At 37.8% G+C, this 18,911-nt stretch overlaps 1 protein-coding gene across 5 annotated transcripts in view; it reads left to right on the plus strand.

Moving 5' to 3' along the window:
* Window positions 1-1,463: 1,463 nt before the first annotated feature.
* The window catches only part of GLRA2 (glycine receptor alpha 2), a 266,331-nt gene continuing 248,883 nt past the window's right edge, over window positions 1,464-18,911 (plus strand). For all 5 annotated transcript variants that reach the window (XM_089682971.1, XM_089682973.1, XM_089682970.1 and 2 more), the window contains exons 1-2: window positions 1,464-2,250; window positions 5,578-5,699. In XM_089682971.1, the coding sequence (XP_089539097.1) occupies window positions 2,183-2,250; window positions 5,578-5,699 (190 nt within the window). In that variant the 5' untranslated portion in view covers window positions 1,464-2,182. The remainder of the gene's footprint in view (window positions 2,251-5,577; window positions 5,700-18,911) is intronic.

An 18,911-nucleotide genomic window follows, 5' to 3' on the forward strand; every position in this document is an offset into this window, starting at 1 on the left:
ATTTTCAGATGATGGACTGAACAGTGTTCCCTGAGATATTCAAAGCTTGGGATATTTTTTTTTTAACCTAACCCTGCTTTAAACATCTCCACAACTTTATCCCTCACCTGTCTGGTGTGTTCCTTGGCCTTCATGACGCTGTTTGTTCACTAATGTTTTCTAACAAACCTCTGAGGGCTTCACAGAATAGCTGTATTTATACTGAGATTAAATTACATACAGGTGGACTCTATTTACTAATTCGGTGACTTCTGAATGCTATTTGTTCCATTAGATTTTAGTTAGGGATATCAGAGTAAAGGGGGCTGAATACAAATGCACTCCACACTTTACAGATATTTAGATGTAAAACAATTTTGAAAACCATTTATCATTTTCCTTCCACTTCAAAATTATGTGCCACTTTGGTTGCTCTATCACATAAAATCCCAATAAAATACATTTATGTTTTTGGTTGCAACATGACAAAATGTGGAAAATTTCAAGGGGTATGAATACTTTTTCAAGGCACTGTATAACAAATGGCAAGGTTTTAGCAAAACTACTGTGGTCTCCTATTGTTCTCTTCCTACTATCCTCGAGGAAAATCTGGCCATTGTTGCAAATTTTGGATTGATTGGACATATTTAGAAAGTGGCAGTGGACTCTGAGAGCGAAATTACATATGTGTTCAAGTGCTTCTGATCTCTTTTGCTTAGACTTCCAGAAACTACTTACTTTAGTAGCCATCATTTTAACATAATTTCCAGGTACATTTTCCAAATGTTAAAGTTTCTCATTTTGGTATACACAATAATGTCTCAAATGACCACAAAACACTGCATACCAATTTAAGAGGCACAGATCAATGTATATATATAATTTGTATTGGATGTTTTTTAGGAATCGCTGAGACTCTACTACATGAAAATAAATATTTCTAATATAGCAAAATGTGCAATAACAAAAATTGGACATGTTGTCAAAACCTGGGACTGATCGTTTATATTGGGATTCCGAAACTGCCGGTAACTAAGTGCCTATGTCTACAGTCTGTAATCAGCTTATGCATCTGCGTATCATTTTGTAGAATAGTTATTCAAAACGAATTGTTGTAAAAAATTAAATAACCAAAAAAGTATATATATATATATATATATATATATATACAGTATATACAGTATATTCACATATATATATATACACACACACACACAAAGAAAGAGAGAGAGAGAAAGAGCAAACTGTTGTCTATTACTCTGAACTCTTAGCAAGAAAGGCTTTTTCCTCTGTCCATAATAAAATATGTAGCGTGAAATGGTGTAGGCACATACACATAGGACTGCCACACAGTGTATCCCAAGGAAACAGTGAGAGGAGAGGACCTGCTATGTATGTAGGGAGATATGCTGTCAGCTGCCTCCTCCCACCCCCATCAGCACAGTCCATAGATGCAGTACTAAAAGCTTCTGTTCATTCCCCTACATGCCTCCTCCTCCTCTTCTTCTACATCAGCCTCAGTGTCAGCAGCAGCAGCCGAGCAGGGAGAAGTATCTGCTGCTAGTACAGAGCCCAGACAAAGCTGAACACAGAAAAACATCACACATATCATGATTCTGAACTGCTGCAGCCAATAAGCTTTGCTCTATATACTGAATAGTTCACATTGCAATGCCTAGAAGTTGGGCTGGGGATCTCCTTTTCCTCATCATCTGAGTTCTTCTTCACCTTATGGATTCTACTGCCAATATCAGTTCCTTCCTATCAGGACTGTGATGTAATAGCAACCTACGCAGGAAACACAGCTTCCTTTACAAACGGGGGATTAGCCAATGTGGGGATCCCGCTTTACGCTATGTTTATAAGGTAACATTTCTGCGGAGAGTCGAGGAAGGAGGAAGGCGATCATCGCGTGTTGTGTCGTTATCACCAGTGCTGAATAATGAGCCTCGGCTTAACCTGACAATGCTGCCAGACTGGAGCTTGTTCTCTTTCTTCCCCATAGTCTGTAACAATGCTGATCTCCCTCACTTCCAGGGAAAAACAATTCTCCTTGGGATCTAGACACTAGGAGCTGTCTTCTTCTTCTTCCACCAAAGGCTTTTCTTTTTTTTTTTTTTTCTTCTCCATCTTTTCCACCAAAGGCTTTTCTTTTTTCTGGGATTGTTTCTGGAATATTTAACCTTAGAATAAATCAGGAGGAATGAACCCGCGGCTGGTCAACCTTTTGACAGCCTTCTTTGCATTAATCTTTGAAAACAGTATCTTCAGGTAGGCAACAACATCTTATACATGCTCTGGCCCTCATTAAATCCAGCGAAGAGTCATGTGCAAAGTTGAGTAAGCCATAGCAACCAATCAGAAATCATCTTTCATTGTCCTAACTTCTGTTTTCTAGCAAAAGATGGAATCCAGTTGGCTGCTGTTGGTTACTGCACATTACTTTTCTTTGCAATGACTTAGTAATTAGGTCTAAAAAAAGATTTGGACTGCCTATTATTATATATTTGACTTGTGGAAATTGGGTGATTATTTTCAAAAGTTTCTCTAGTTTTGTTGAGTAATACTCCTAAATCTTTATCATATATTTGAATGACTATCCTTTGTACTATGTTTTCTGATAAAATAATCCTAAATGGAAGTTAATAATGTTGCCTGTTTGTTGCACATGTGCTGGCATATGTATTGGTGAAGCTTAATATTTAGCAAACCATCTCCTGGATCAACTGTATGGAATCATTAGAGTTTTGTAAAAGCTAGCAGATGGTGTAAAGGCATAACTTAGCTGTTTAAGCATTGTGCTAAAATGCCACCCGGATGTGTGTATGTATACATATATATGTAGCAATATAAACAACACATTGTAAATTTCAGATGTCACATATACCATGGTTTCCCTAACCATATTAGATCAGCTTACTACATGTCCTGATTTTGTGATGCCTGTAAATGCAAAATCAACACTGGTCATTTATTCATTACAAGCTAGGCAAAACTATACAGGGAAAACATTTTTATTATTACATGGTCACACAACTACCAAGGCCAAAGAACAGTAGAATCATGAAAGAATGTAATCTTGCTTTAATTAATCAACAGCTATGTGACAGTAGAGTCCCACATGGAGCTTGAGTGCTCCTCTGCTCGGAGACAGGCCCAGGAATTCCTAGCCAAATGTATTCAGCCATTGACATCCTTAAAGTTGCCATGGAATGTCTCATCTATGAATTTTTTTCACTGCTTGGTGAGGTGACCTTTTAAATAGCCAGTGACTTGGGGGAAAAAGAACAAGTAATTTGGCTGGAATAAGAAGGCAATAGCAGAACGGCCATTACATAAATGTAAGGCTTGCTAATTACTGTGTGACCATTTTTTAACAAAAGTTCTCATTATGTCTCTTGATTGCAAATTGCTTGATTAAATTCAGGCAAGGCATTAAATTTGTGAAATACATACAGACTCTGAATTAGATTATTTTGCCCTTTAACTCGAGTAAACCATGTTATAAAAATATAGGCCAGCTGTGGTATAGATGATAGAAAAAAATCAAGTCCCTACATAGTATATAAAAAAAGCTGTACTGTAATCCTAACATTGCATTGATTAAAATGATGTTAGTGATGGGCCTGAATTTAGTACACAGCTGCATACATGCACAGTACTGTTTGAGGGTAAAAGCAATTTGCTCTAGGCCTAGTATGACAGAAGACCCACCAATTATGACTGAAGAAATTGGATGTGAATATATTAAGTTAATATCTCAGTAACCCAAAAAAATGGATAGTCTGGGCCTTGGAATTATTGTGATAATTGGCCTGTAGCATTTTCTCATAAGATCATCTATATTCAATAAAGAGTCTGTTTTACTCCTAAGAACTAATTCTTGAATCTTTTAACCCATATTAGCCAATTGACGTCCATCTTGTACTGGGCTAACTTGATTGAATAGTTTTTGATTGATTGCTATGGGTTACTATGCTCACGACCTTGCACTTAAGGCTAAGAATTACTTATTGAATAAAGGCTATTTGTTTAAGCAGAAACAAATTGAAAACTCTTACAGCCCCACAAAATTACTTATTTACATGTGCTAGTTAAAAAAAAAAACAGTTGTTCTTCAATTCCCCCCCTCTGTTTTATTTAAGCTTTGAAGGCCCAAAGGATTCTTGAACATAAGAGAAATAGGGGGAATGCCATTACAGGACACCCTCTAAAAATACTAGTTGCTTGGCTGTGTCTGTCTGCAATTTGTATGAGTCCCAGACCTGGGACAAGCATACAGTGAACAAAAGTCAGATTTCCTTATCTATATTTTCTTTCCAGGTCAGTAACTCAAAATGTTATTAGCCAAAAAATGAACGACTGACAAGCAATTAGAATTGGCAGTCTACATAGATCAGTAAGGAGAGCATACATATTTCTCTTATAACAGGGCTTATTTCAGACATTGGGTTTGATTTAGTAAAGGCAAATAAACCGTTCACTTTCTAAGTGCAGCTGCACTCTGTAAGGGAATTACACCCAGAACTTAGTGAATGACGTGAGGCTCTGCTGACTTCCATCTTCCAATCATGTGCAATCAAAAATGCTGTTTTGTGTATTTTCTTTGCACATTTATTGTATTTTTTGCAAAGTGAAGCTTAACCACATTCACTAAGCTCTGGAGAAAATTTCCCTTGCAGAGTGCAACTTCACTTGCAAAGTGGACAGCCTATTTGCCTTTATTAAATCAATCTCATAGTCACTAATGGAAAATTTAATTTCATTGCTTCAGCTTTGTATAGAATAGGGAAAGGCAAGAGTTCCTGGTATGTTTATTGATGTCTGTATCTCTGGGAGCGAGATATCCATCCAGTTCCTTCACTACTAACCACTGTCACAGGGGAAGGAAGTACACAGAATTTGCCCAATGGGAACAAAGACAGCAATGTAAACGTAACAAATGCCCCACCCTGTTAAACTATATATAAAGCCAAAACTATTTTCTAAGTTTTGGATAGAGTGTTGAGGCATTAGAACCCCTGCCAGGTTTTTATTATTGTGTGTGCTCCCACTTAGGAGAATCACCATAACTATATGCCTTGGTGACCACTGAATGTGAGGGAAAATCCACCATTTTGCATTTTCAATAGAACAGGAAAAAAAGAAGTCTTCCAGTGGGGACACTTTGGATACACTTTAAAAAAAGATGTATTCTTTACTGTATGTGTCTCATTGGATAGATGTCCTGTCTCAGAGACCAATGTTACGTGAACAAGGGTCCAACCCTTATTCAATCGATCAAAAACTAAAAAGAAAAACAATGTGCCTGGAGTTCTACCCTAAAGCATTTCAAAATGTATTGGTGAAGTACAAACTGCACTAACCAAGGGCAGCCAGTCACATTAGTGTGCTTTACGGAGTTTGATTAGGACATCATTTGCGACTGTTCCATATGGGTAATTGCAGTGTGTGCTTCACCACTGCTATTTGCTTCACCTTACTGAATAAGTATCCCTTTGTCTATCTACAAAATCTATGCATATGCACTAAACACTGACCATAAAATATAGAAATGACTATTGAGTGTCTAATACTGGACCCTGGTGGTTTGTTCAGGACTGCCTACTGTAAAGAGCATGGAAAATCACCCTCTCAAAGCATGTCTCCCTCTGATTTTTTGGACAAATTAATGGGAAGAACGTCAGGATATGATGCAAGAATCAGACCAAATTTTAAAGGTAAGCACAGTTAGTTTAATGTTAAAAAAGTTAATAATTACAGTTGTCTATAGTAGTTTAAAGTGTACCTGTCATGGTGAAGGCAGACAGTTTAGTGCCTGAATGAACATTTATTAAGATCCATGCCTTCATTTTTCTGAAGCCTAGGCCACTTTGTCATGAATATTTGGTCAGCCCATAACATATTACATAATGACACTGTAATCTACAGGTATAGTTTAGAAGCAATTTATTTCTTCCAACATCTGCATCCTAAACCTTTGGTTTAAATTAATGCGTTCATAGACTTATTGCAATAACAGACATGTGACAAGTAACAATACTAAGAAAGAATTGTGACAGGGGTAACAATACAAAGCAAATTGGGCCTTGGAAAATTGTATTGGGCCTTAGAAAATCTATCTATCTATCTATCTATCTATCTATCTATCTATCTATCTATCTGTCTGTCTGTCTGTCTGTCTGTCTGTCTATCTATTTATCTATCTACCTTCTTTAGTCTATTTATTTTTTGCAACAATTATGTAATAAATATTTGCACACTGAAAAAGAATATAAGCAGCTTAGATGTTTTATACAGAATTTATATATATTTATATATATATATAAATATATACAGGGGCGGACTGACAACTCATGGGGCCCCCAGGCAATAGGGGATCATGGGGCCCCTGTGTCCTTGCCCAAACTCTAAAAAGCCTATGAAAAAGGTACCAGGGGCATCTTATGGGGCCCCTTACTGACCCCGGGCCCTCGGGCAGTGCCTGAGTTTCCAAATGGTCAGTCCGCCCCTATATATATATATATATATATATATATATATATATATATATAAAATGTACATATGTCTGTAATTCGCCCATGTCAATATTATTTCTTAATGTGCGTCTAAAGACCACTTGCATTTTACTTCTGCTGCCTCTCTGTTCTGCCCTAGCAGACAGGTAATCAAAGAAATTTCATCAGGAACAAAGGCAAAGCAAGGCACAGAGGCAGCAGAAGTCACTGTAGGACCTTTATAATGTCGTAAGAATAGTGGTATTGATTAACCAAGTAATTTAGTCTTTCATACTCAGCCGAGTTCTGTTTTTAAGCTCTGACACAAGCCACTTGAATGTTCTTATTTAAGAAGTCTGAATATAGCTAATCAAACATTTTATAGACATTTCCAAAAAGCCAATTTTTTTTTCTAATTTGCCATTTATGCATCTTTAAAAAGCATGGTTTATGATTTATGATTGCTTCCAATATGTTATTTAATATGCTGACAATCTATAAAATGCTATTGATACCTGACTGCTCTTCTTTAAGATTAAGGGAATGAGTAAACAAAACAAAATGTATTTTTATACTTTATTTACTTACCTAAGGGTTTAAAAAGTCTTACTTTGTTGCTGTGAATGGAAGCACCTTCTGTAAGCATCCAGTCCATGTATTAACTCAAACTGCACGCTACTAGTTCCAACCAATAACAAGCTAATCACATTAAACTGCTGTAATCTAATATCTGGGTGCTAAAAGGTCTGGAATATGTGTGCTAACTCTTCTAAAGCTTTCAGATCTCTTGGGTAAGAACATTTGATTATGGCCTTGTGCTATGTATAGTAATATGTTAAGTGTTACAGTACATTTTTCAAGACTAAAAATGGAGTTAAAACAGTAAAGCACAACTTAAGATAAATTACAAAATCATTTATGCAAGAATTTTACTAAAATGTATGCATACATATGTAAAAGATTCGGAAACAAATCACTATTAAATTTATTGAAGGAGGTATTGAGGATTGCATATTTTCTGTATAGTATGTTTTTTCTGCCTTTCCATTAAAAATTTTGGCCCTGGTTCACACTGAATGTGACTTTGAAATTTAACTACGTCACTTGAAGTGGTGCAATTTAAAAGTAAATGGTCAGTGCAATTTCATATGTGGCCTGACATCTGTGCGACTTCATGCACAGATGTCTATGTATTGCGCACATGAAATCGCCAAATGTAGTGTTGGAACCTTTTTTCAAAATCGTTGCCACACCGCAAAGTCAGAGTTGCACTGATTTGAACGGTTCCATAGGCACAAATAGGGTGCGACTTGTCATGTGATTTGGAACTGTCAAATCACATGATACGTCAAACTGGTGTGAACCAGGGCTAGTGTACTTTTGTGACCATGTTTTTATTTTTTTGTGCAACTCCCTATACCTGATAAAATGAATATATTTTTAAAGCATATTTAGAGTAAGAAAGCTTTGTCCACAAGCAAAATTAGAGAGGAGAGGATATGTAGAAAGCAAGCTTCACCAGCTCCCTTTAGCTCAGTCCATCCCATGTGATCTCATTTAGCCAGTACTGGGTAAGCCTTTGCAATCATAAATATCTACAGAGATACTAAATCATACTTTGTATGAGATAAGCCTGTATTTGATTGTCAACAAGTTTGAAAGTCCAGCTCTGGAAAGAAAACTTATTTTGTTTTGGGTAGAAATGGACATTGTGGGGTTTATTTACTAAAGCTGGAGAGTCCAAAATCAGACTCCCTTCTGCATAGAAACCAATCAGCTTCCAGGTTTCATTGCCAAAGCTTCATTGAACAAGCTGAGGTTAGAAGCTGATTGGTTTCTATGCAGAAGGGAGTCTGATTTTGGACTCTCCAGCTTTAGTAAATAAACCCCTGTCTGTCTGTGTCCACACTGGACAGATGTTTGGACAATAAATGAAGGGAAATCCTATTTTTCAGTAAGATCAGGGAAGAATTAGAAATTTTGTCAAATTATTATTATTGTATTGTCTTCCTGCCTCAGTGAGTACTGCTTCTAGGAACAAGAAATGAGTTAATATCATGGGCATCAATAAAAGCTTGGCAGCAGTATTTACTTTTCCTGAGTCTATACCAAGCTACAAAAATTGTCTGGAGTTGGCGTTTAAAGTAAAGTAGATGGATAATGCCTGTGGCCTTGGTGACAACATTTACTGGCCTAAATATAAAGTGGTTCTTCGCCCTGAAAACAAAAGATTACTGGCAGCAGCAACAAATACTGTAGATGCTGATTTTTAATAATAGGACACTCATCTGTCCAGGGATCCAGCACCATATTCACTTGAGCTAGCTCTTTGGGCATCCTCAGGTCCAGACGATGGCAATGTTTACTTTGGGAAGCCAGCTGTGACTGCTTCCCAGCTTCCCACTGCACATGCGTGAGCCACGCTGGATTTTGTGAATGGTCACACAGCCGTATGAGACCTGTTACATGTTTCAGAAGGCAGTGGAGGAAGGAGGGGGGCAAGCTTCCACTTGGATTACGGTGGCGATCTGACCACAACCACCCCCCCCCCTAGAAAAAAAAGGTGCCAAAACTTAAAAAGGAGGAGGCTTGACAAACGGACCTTCCCCTTTTAGTTACACTAATATAAGGAAGAAACATAAGATAAAAGTTCACTTAGCCTTTAAGCCTTTTTTTAGCCTAAACTAACTAGACATACAGGTTGCATTATATATACAAATTTATCAATCTTTGAGAACTTTTACAAATGTATTCATGAAAAATACAGTAATGATATTAGCAATCAGTGGATGCAGAATTTCTAATAATCTGAAATAGGAAATGTATGAATAATCGAAAATAATTAGCAGCATTTTTTTTTACTAAAATCAGTTTTGTGTAACATTAATTGCCCTTTAATTTTTGTTTGTAAATGTTTTCATTTATTTTTATTTTGATAATTCCCTTTAAAACCATTTTTATCACCTTGTTCCAACCTGCTTAATGATGTATTACCACATTTAAATGTGTGTCTTTGCATGTATGTCTTTCAGCTATCAATTCATCATGTGATAGACATTGTTCCAATACATTCCATCCATCCATTACTTCAACTGGAATAACATTGATCATGAATAATGGATTTCTGGTTTCAAAGGAAAAAAAAACCCTCTTCTTTGAAGAAGAATCCCTGAGTGTCCCTTAACAATTACCTGCGATTGTTAACATACAGTACAGTACATGATTCTTGTGAGAGGACATCTGTCACTCTGTAAAATAATGTATCTCCTACCGCTGAGAGAGGAAACCAGAGCTACGGCAGTATTGACTGCACTGAAAGACTGTTACTTGGATACAGATCTAGATTTAACATTTTAAGTAATGTGTTGCTCTTTAGAGAAGACTGGCTATTGTGTTGGCCACTTGACATAAGCATATTTGTTTCCAGATTATCACACATAGAAGATTTACAAGAGATCAAGAGATCTAAGAGTGCTTTTCAAATGGCTTAATGTTCAAAGTGTGATGTGGGATGCCAATATTACATTTTTGCAGACATGACTTTCAAGGGTTTTTTTCTATTTATTTTATGGTAACTTTCTCTTAGGCTGTAAGCTCCGAATTATTGGTCAACCCCAAAAATGGCTGCCTCTGCTATGCTTTAGTGACAAATACCCGAATGTTCTTTTCACAAGGGAAGGTGAGATTTCTGTCTAAGGCCCACTGTGGAGAGCACATCTTTTCACTTTGCCTTATGGTGCTTCTCCTGCTTCCTGCTGTGTTAGATGCTTTCTTAGTGTGCAAAGAATGGGAACAGGCAGGATAGCATTAATGACAAAAATCAATAGCAATCCCGCATCTGGTCTGTCTCTACTAAACAGAACTTTTTTAGCTCAGGGTTTGCATTCACATTTGAATGTTCATCTTCTTTTGAAGGGAAGTACAGTATGTTTGCAGTAAAGTTATTAGTTCAATAGGCAGTGTACAGTACAGAGGAATGTACAGTGAATTGTACTTATTTTATTTATAGTATTTGTTAAAGTGACCAGAATACAAAAAAAAATTATTAAAGTGGAATTCTAGCTTAGATTGAATCAGTTTTTATCAACATCTAAATAACCTGTGTAACAAAGATATATACTTACCCATTTTCAGGCCGCTTCGTAACAGGCACATGATCCAGCTCCCGTGTGTCAGCTAGCACAGGGGAAAGGAGGGAGCACTGACAATGGATGTGCCATTGAACCCTATAATTGAGGAGCACTTTCTCCTCTGCCCTGCAAGCACTGCTGTCTCACACAGGCAATCATGTGACTAGACTGAGAATAGGTAAGTATATTTCTTCCCTACACAGGTAGGTAACATAGGTGTTAGGAGGGGGATGTTTTTAAGGCTACTTAGGTGTAAGCTGGAATTCCACTTTAAGGATGAACTACAAGCAAATATCTTAAAAAAGTGATAACATATACATAAGGGAACTATTTTACCTGCCAAAGTTTTGCATTTCCAACCATTCATGTCTAAGATTTAAATAGCCTTGTCACACAAAAGAGCCAGCAGGATGACACAACTTTGCTGTGCTGTGCTAATACCACTATGCCCTCAGTCTGTGACTAGTGAGTGAATAAGCAGCAGAAGCTTGATGACGTCATCCCGCTGCTCTCTCCTCCTGTAAGCTTATTCTTCTTCAGCATGGAGGACACCTGATTGGCTCCCATTGCTGTCCCTCAGTGTTGCTGTAGAGGGGAATGCAAAAGACTGATATCAGATCAAGTTCTTATACTTGCACTAGCTGCGCTTAAATAATACATATACTAGTATATTCATGTACATGTTCCAGCATTTATTTTTGTTTAATGTCTGCCTGAAGCTGAGCTTTAATATTATGTTTCATGTTTTACTAACAAGCAGATGGAGCTCTGGTATTCTTTTCACACATTAGGGTATTAAAGCTTTCAGCTAAACATTGTTTCCAGAACTTAAAGCCATCAAAAGGCATTTTGAGGCAGATGTTTCTATCAGACAAAATGAGCTGCAAAGAAAAGCGCTCCGCTGAGCTGTTTCTTTAGATCATCCATAATGCTCTGGGATTCCTTTGTCAAAATATTTTTTTAAATGCTAAAGAAGAATTATTATATTAATTTACCTGTGGTATATTTCCACTCTGCACATTATTTATTCTATTGTTTAATAAGTAGCACACACTTTATTGTGTGCATTTATCATTTGGGCCACATTTTTACCCCTGTTGCTATTTGTTACACTCATCATTGCTTCCACACTTGTTGTTCCTTTAGCACTTATTTTCACTCTGCATACTATTCTATGTTTTTTTACCTATTTATTAAGTAGCTGCTGCCACCACTGTGCTTTACCGTGGATATGGTGGTGGATATGGTGGTTTTTGGTGATGCACAGCGTTGCTTTTGTGCCAAACATAATATTTGGAATTATGGCCAAAAAGTTCAATCTTGGTCTCATCAGACCAGAACTCACTTTCCCACATTCTTTTGACAGACTTGATGTAGATTTTTGCAAAACATGGCAAGGCTTAAATGTTTTTCTTAGTAAGTAAAAGCTTCTGCCTAGCCACCCTACCCCACAAGCCCAGACATACTGTATTAAGAATATAGGAGATTGTTGTCACATGTAGTACACAACCAGGACTTGCCTGAAATTCCTGCAGCTCCTTTAATATTGCTTTAGAGGTCTTGACAGCGATGCAAACATGAAAAAAAACATAAAATACAGAAGGCCATCAGTCTCCCAAGATGTATCTGAAAGACATTAGGCTGCCTAGGCTATTTGTGGCCAGAAATAAATTGGAATCTACTGTTAGGATTATCTTACTAGTATTTTTTTCCCATTAAGTACCTTTCTGAATGTGTTGTAGGCCACCCTTGTACACTCTATTAGAATGTAGATCTGCTTTAAAACCTCTGACCTCTAGACAAACAGTTAAGTCCATTGGTGAAGTACACATATGGGAGTTGTTTTGCCTGCCAAAAAAATTGTGTTTATGGCCAGGGGCCATCCATTGGGATTATTGAGATTTACACAGTCATGCAAGATAGAACAGCTAGGCTGATGACCTGATTTTTCTTTAGTGAAGTTATACAATACAGTCTGGTCACTTCCATGCCTCTGTTTGTTATTGGACAGTGAAGGAACATCAGCTACTGGTGACCTTAGTGGAATGCTCTCTCCTTCCACTTACTTACTCGCCTATATGCTAGCTACATGTACAAATGAGTTTTACTGAATACACAACTGCTATCATTGGTGGTATTTATGTCTGTCTGTAGTTTAGCTTTAAAAAAAATTGTGCAGGTTTCCGGCCAATTTATGGTATATTGCCTAACAAGCATTTCCGTGCTGGCAATTGCACAAACATTAATTATTCCGATTATAGTTTTCCGCTGTTTACATCAAGATTAGATCACACAAGCGCAGTCTTACAATTAATTAGAGGAAAGAAAAGAGAGAGTTGTTTGTTTGGTTTCTATTTTAGGAAAAGGTCATTCTCTCTAGCAGGTGAGGAGCTCAAGGCATTTCAGTGAAGTAGCTGTGATGCCTGCACTGTGATATTATGATTTTCTGCCTGTAATGATCTCCATTAGTTGGAAAATGTTTGCAGTTTTCGAATAACTGCTTTTCACCTGGAGAATATTATGAGAAGTGTTACAGGTGTGAAAAAATGCTAGCATGTATATTACTTGAATTGTAGTCTTTGTAGGAGAAGCTTTGAGTTATTTTAGATAAGTGGATATCATAAAGTACTAATGTTCTACTTTAAATGCCAAATGACAATCTATTAAAGTGTCTGTTATTCCACATTATACAAAAAAAGGTTCACTAATTTACATTCAATTGTTGACCCCTTTTCATTTATTTTTAATATTGCTTCTCATTCCAAAGAACATACCTGGTAATCCTGTCACCTGAATCCATTTCCTGGTTGGGTATGACAACACAACCTCTCTGCAGCTCTCCCAGTTAGTGTTGTCATGCCTACATAGCACATTATATGTAATCCAAGCTGTGTCTACAGACAGCATGCTTTCCCTGTCCTCTATGCAGTTTCACAGGAACATGATGAAGGGCAGTCTTTAACAAGTGATTGACCATGACTCCAGCTGGGGGCCTTGTTGCCATTTATTATCATTGCTGTCCTGCTAAGCCAAATGTCATAGGTTCCGGTCCCCACCCTCATTGCTCAGAGGGTATATAGTGGTCTTATGACTGCTAATAAAGCTTTGGAAGGAAACATATGTTCAGCTCTTTGGGGTGAATCTTACCTAAGACCTTTTAAAAGAAGGTCTGTAAAGGGTGGTTATTGACTGGCAGCCTCTGGGGTTACAGTTGTTTAACAGGAATTCCTGGGATTCAGGTAATGGATAGGTCTATTATTGATATACACAAGTGCCTTACTTGACTCTTGTCAAAAAGAAAATTAGAGACATATTAGTATAAATTGACAGAGCCACATGAGGTATTTAAATGCATTCATTATTTTAGCTCATGATCATGCATTAAAATGTTCAGTTCGCAAAAATATATGTATATCAGATTGGTGTAAAATAATTATATTTTCAAATTAAATAAACATTTGAGTATTGAATCATTAATGTATATTATCTCATGGAATGGTATTTTTTTAATACATGAAATGGCGCCTTTTGCTCTCCTTAACCACTTGCCGCCCGCCCAAGTTGTACTGCAGCTGTAAGCAAAGTGCTGTACTGGTATGTCACCAGCTACTTCTGTGTTTAGGGCACATGTGCGCACCCCCCACCCAGAACTGACAGTGATTGCACACAGCAGGAGCTGTCAGCAAGTCCCGGCCAACGATTAATGGCTGAGACCTGCTGATTGGCTGTATACAATCACAGCCCAAAGCAGGCGTATGAAAGTTAAATGAAAAAAATAGGCCTGAATGAAGTAAATCTTAAAGGAGACATATTATTGCTAGTCTCTAACTTAAAATTTTAGCAATAATACCAACTTTAAACATTGGGGTTGATTAACTAAAACTGGATCTGATCTGATAACAGGTGGAGGAAAATCAAGAAGCAGTAGAGGTGTAGAAAGCACAGATTCACAGAATGGCAGCAACAACAGGGAGATGCTTGCACTGAAGGTCCTCAGGTACAGCTTCTCTTGCAGCAAGTAGAACAATGAGTAGCACAGTAGTGACATTGCCAAATCTCACTCCTAATTTTCTGTGGCTATTAGTCAGAGATTGCAGTGCCTTAGATTAACTTACATTACAAATATACAGCAATAAGCTGCAGAACAGGAGTGTCTAGGCACAGTTAGAGCTATTTTTCAGGAGGAATTTCAGAAAAAAGGTACGTTTTTCAGGGTACTGCTTAGGCATCATTACTATTTCCAGAGCTTCACTTTTAAAGTTCAGGTCCACATTTAACTCTCAAACCACTTGATGGCTGCCAGAAAGGAGAGAAAAGGCCATGTGTTTAGTTTCAAATGAAACACAGAGACATAGAAACGTAGAAAAATGGCAGCAGAAAAAGACCAAGTGGTCCATCGAGTCTGCCAATTTTTTTTTTTTTTTTTGGGGGGGGGGGGTTATTTTTTTGTTTTGTTTATTGTTTTGTTTTTTTGGGGGGGAGTTGTTTTTGTTTTGGTTTTTTTACTTTTTTGTTTGAGTATAGATCTATGCTTGTCCCAAGCATGTTTAGAGCTATTTACTGTTAACTGACTCACTACCTCTGCTGGAAGTTTATTCCAAGCATTAGTTACCCTTTCAGTAAAATAATACTTTCTGATTTTAGTTTTGAACTTTCCTCCAGTTAGTTTAAGGTCATGTCCCCATGTTCTTGATTTTGTTTTCATGTTGAAAATACTGCCCTCCTGAACCTTATTCATCCCCTTAATGCATTTAAAGGTTTCAATCATGTCTCCCCTTTTCCCTTCTTTCCTTCTGACTGTACATGTTAAGTTCCTGAAGTCGCTCTTGATATGTTTATCCCCCAGACCTTTCACCATTTTTGTTACCTGTCTCTTGACCCGTTCTATCTTATCAATATCTTTTTGTAAGTGAGGTCGCCAGAACTGGACACAGTATTCTAAAAAAGGTCTAACTAAAGATCTGTAAAGGGGAATCAGGACCGCCTTCCTCCTGCTGGTGATCCCTCTAGTGATGCATCCTAGAATTCTATTTGCTTTCCACACTACCTGGCCACACTGTTTGCTCATTTGACACACATTTGAAATAAGTACCTTCAAGTTCTTTTCCTCTGTAGTGCTGGTCAACAATGTACCCCCAATGGTATACTCTCTTAAGGGATTATTTTTCCCTAGGTCAGTGGTGGGCAACCTTTTTTTTCAACTGAGCCAAATCTCGCCAAAACCACGATTGAAATTTATTATGAGAGCCACATTTTTAAAACTGAAAATACATAGGATGGTACACTGTTTTTAGTTTCAATAAGTTTTTATAGTAATTCATCCCCCATATAGTAATTCATCCCCCATATAGTAATTCATCCCCCATATAGTAATTAATCCCCCATATAGTAATTCATCCCCCATATAGTAATTCAATCCCCATAGTAATTCATCCCCATATAGTAATTCATCCCCCATATAGTAATTCATCCCCCATATAGTAATTCATCCCCCATAGTAATTCATCCCCCATAGTAATTCATCCCCCATATAGTAATTAATCCCCCATATAGTAATTCATCCCCCATAGTAATTCATCCTCCCTATAGTATTTCATCCCCCATATAGTAATTCATCCCCCCTATAGTAATTCATCCCCCCTATAGTAATTCATCCCCCATAGTAATTCATCCCCCATATAGTAATTAATCCCCCATATAGTAATTCATCCCCCATAGTAATTCATCCCCCATATAGTAATTCATCCCCCATAGTAATTAATCCCCCATATAGTAATTCATCCCCCATAGTAATTCATCCCCCATATAGTAATTCATCCCCCATAGTAATTCATCCCCCATATAGTAATTCATCCCCCATAGTAATTTATCCCCCATATAGTAATTCATCCCCCCTATAGTAATTCATTCCCCATATTAATTCATCCCCCATAGTACTATTCCCCCCCAAGTAGTAAGCCAAGTCCCCCCCTGTGTCAATTCACTTACCTTTGCTCCACGCGTTCCTCTCGCCGTGTTCCCGCGCCGTTCCGGTCTTCAGGCCGGACTGTGAGAGGAGCCTAGCTCCTCTCACGTTCGTCGCGCTGCCCCGCCTACACACATCCTGACAGCCAATCACTGGCTATCAGGATGTGAGTGGCAGTGAGACTGGCCAATCATTGCATTTGAGCGCGCTGCCCTGGCTGTTTTTTTTTTGGATCACGCTGCAGAGTCCCTGCCGCCCGAGAGGAGGGAGGGGAGCGGGCGCCCGGCACACAAGAGCCGCATTAAAGCGTGTAAAGAGCCGCATGTGGCTCGCGAGCCGTGGCTTGCCGACCACTGCCCTAGGTGCTTTATTTTACATTTAGAAGCACTGAATTGCAATTTCCACTTTTTCTGACCAATCTTCCAGCAATGCCAAATCATGTTCCATGTTACATACACCTCCAGGAATATCAACCCTATTGCACAACTTTGTGTCATCAGCAAAAAGACATACCTTACCCAACAAACCTTTAGTTATATCACTTACATATAGAATAAATAGAACAGGACCTAGTACAGAGTCTTCTGGTAAACCACTAGCAACTGGTCTCTTTTCCGTGTGAACCCCACTTACAACCATACTCTGGTATCTATCCTTTAGTCAGCTGTATATCCACTGAACCACCAAATGGCTAAATCCTAGTTTGTATAACTTTTGTGTTAAATCAATATGTGGAACTGTATCAAATGCCTTGATGAAATTAAAATATGCTATTTCCACAGCACCATCCTGGTCCAAAACATTGGTGATATAGTAAACAAATCCAATCAGATTAGTCTGACATGATCTGCCCTCAGTAAAGCCATGCTGGTTTGGATCCAGCTGTGTGTTTTAAGTGATCAGTGATCTTTCTTTTCAGGAGTGATTCCATTAACTTGACTACAACAGATGGCCTGTAATTGCTAGCTTCTACCTTGCTGCCCTTTTTGTGGATAGGTACAATATTAGCTGTCCACCAGTCATGGGGAACTTCTCCTGTTAGAACAGATTGATTAAAAAGGTCAGTTAATGGTCCAACAACTACACCTCAAAGTTCTCTTAGAACTCTGGGATGAATACCATCAGGGCCCATTGTTTATTAATCTTTAACTGAGCCATTTCTTCTGCTACCTCTGTCTCTGGAAATCCTAAAAATGAACCATCATTACTAGACCCGATATGATTTCCTAACTTATTATTGTTAGTTTAATTTATTTCTGAAAAGACTGAACAAACGTAATTGTTTAAGTGGTTTGCTACATCCAGGTCTCCCTCAACATAAGTGTTATGCCCAGTTTTCATTTTAGTGATCAAATCGTATTTTTTCTATCTCTAGTGTATCTAAAGAAAGGTTTTATCTCCTTTTTTAATAGATTTGACACTATTTATATAGCGCCAACAGTGCAGAACTTTACAAAATGGAGGCAGGCATTACAGTTACAATACAATTTGGTACAAATCAGAGGGCCCTGCTCGTTACAGCTTACAATCTAAGAGGATATTTAGCAGTTTATAGTCACTAAAATGATTGCATTTCCATGTTCTGTGTACTGTGGGAGACCAGATATGGGGAATGCAGGGTCCTGGGTTTAGTAACACTTTAAGCAAAAGGTTTTTTTTTACTTTACTTCCCCACCTTACAATATCTCAAAAAACCTGTAAAAAACATTGTTATTAATGTATGTTAATGCCCAATAAGCCCAGTTTTATTACCCTTTTTTAATGATAATTAGACATATCCCTGTCTGATATCTGATTCAAGTAGAAATTTGCAAATCTGATTTGAGATACTTGGTGTTGTTAGGCATGAGAGTAAAGTATATGTGAAAACAATATACTTCACAATACATTCAGTTTAAATTAGATATGTGAGGTAAAACATTTGTGTAAATATATATAAAACATTCTAAGTACCTTTTTTTCTATAAGTGTTCACATGACCCCTGTTCTCAGCTGCAAAAAGGACATCGAGAAGTGAGGGTGGAGACTGCAGGGGGCATGTTAGCAGGAAGCAGAGAAGCAACAGAACACTGATCTTCCCAGTGAATGGCTGTGCATTAGAAGACAGGCAGGCTGTGCACCCAGCACAGCCAGAAAACTGACCATGCTGGGAATGATGTGTTTCTCTTCCCTGGCCTGGTCAGATTGAAATAGTAATGCAGAGGGGACTGACAGGATTACAAGGTATTTCTCACACAGAAAGCAATGCAAAGAAAACAAGATACGTTTTAACACGAGTACATGGTACAGCAGGCACATATCAGGAATATTAAATGTTGGGATAACTTACATTTTTCAGCT

This window comes from Staurois parvus, unplaced genomic scaffold (genome assembly GCF_062004578.1).
Source record: "Staurois parvus isolate SC_StPar_1 unplaced genomic scaffold, SC_StPar_1.0 ptg000299l, whole genome shotgun sequence".
NCBI classification, from domain to species: Eukaryota; Metazoa; Chordata; class Amphibia; order Anura; family Ranidae; genus Staurois; species Staurois parvus.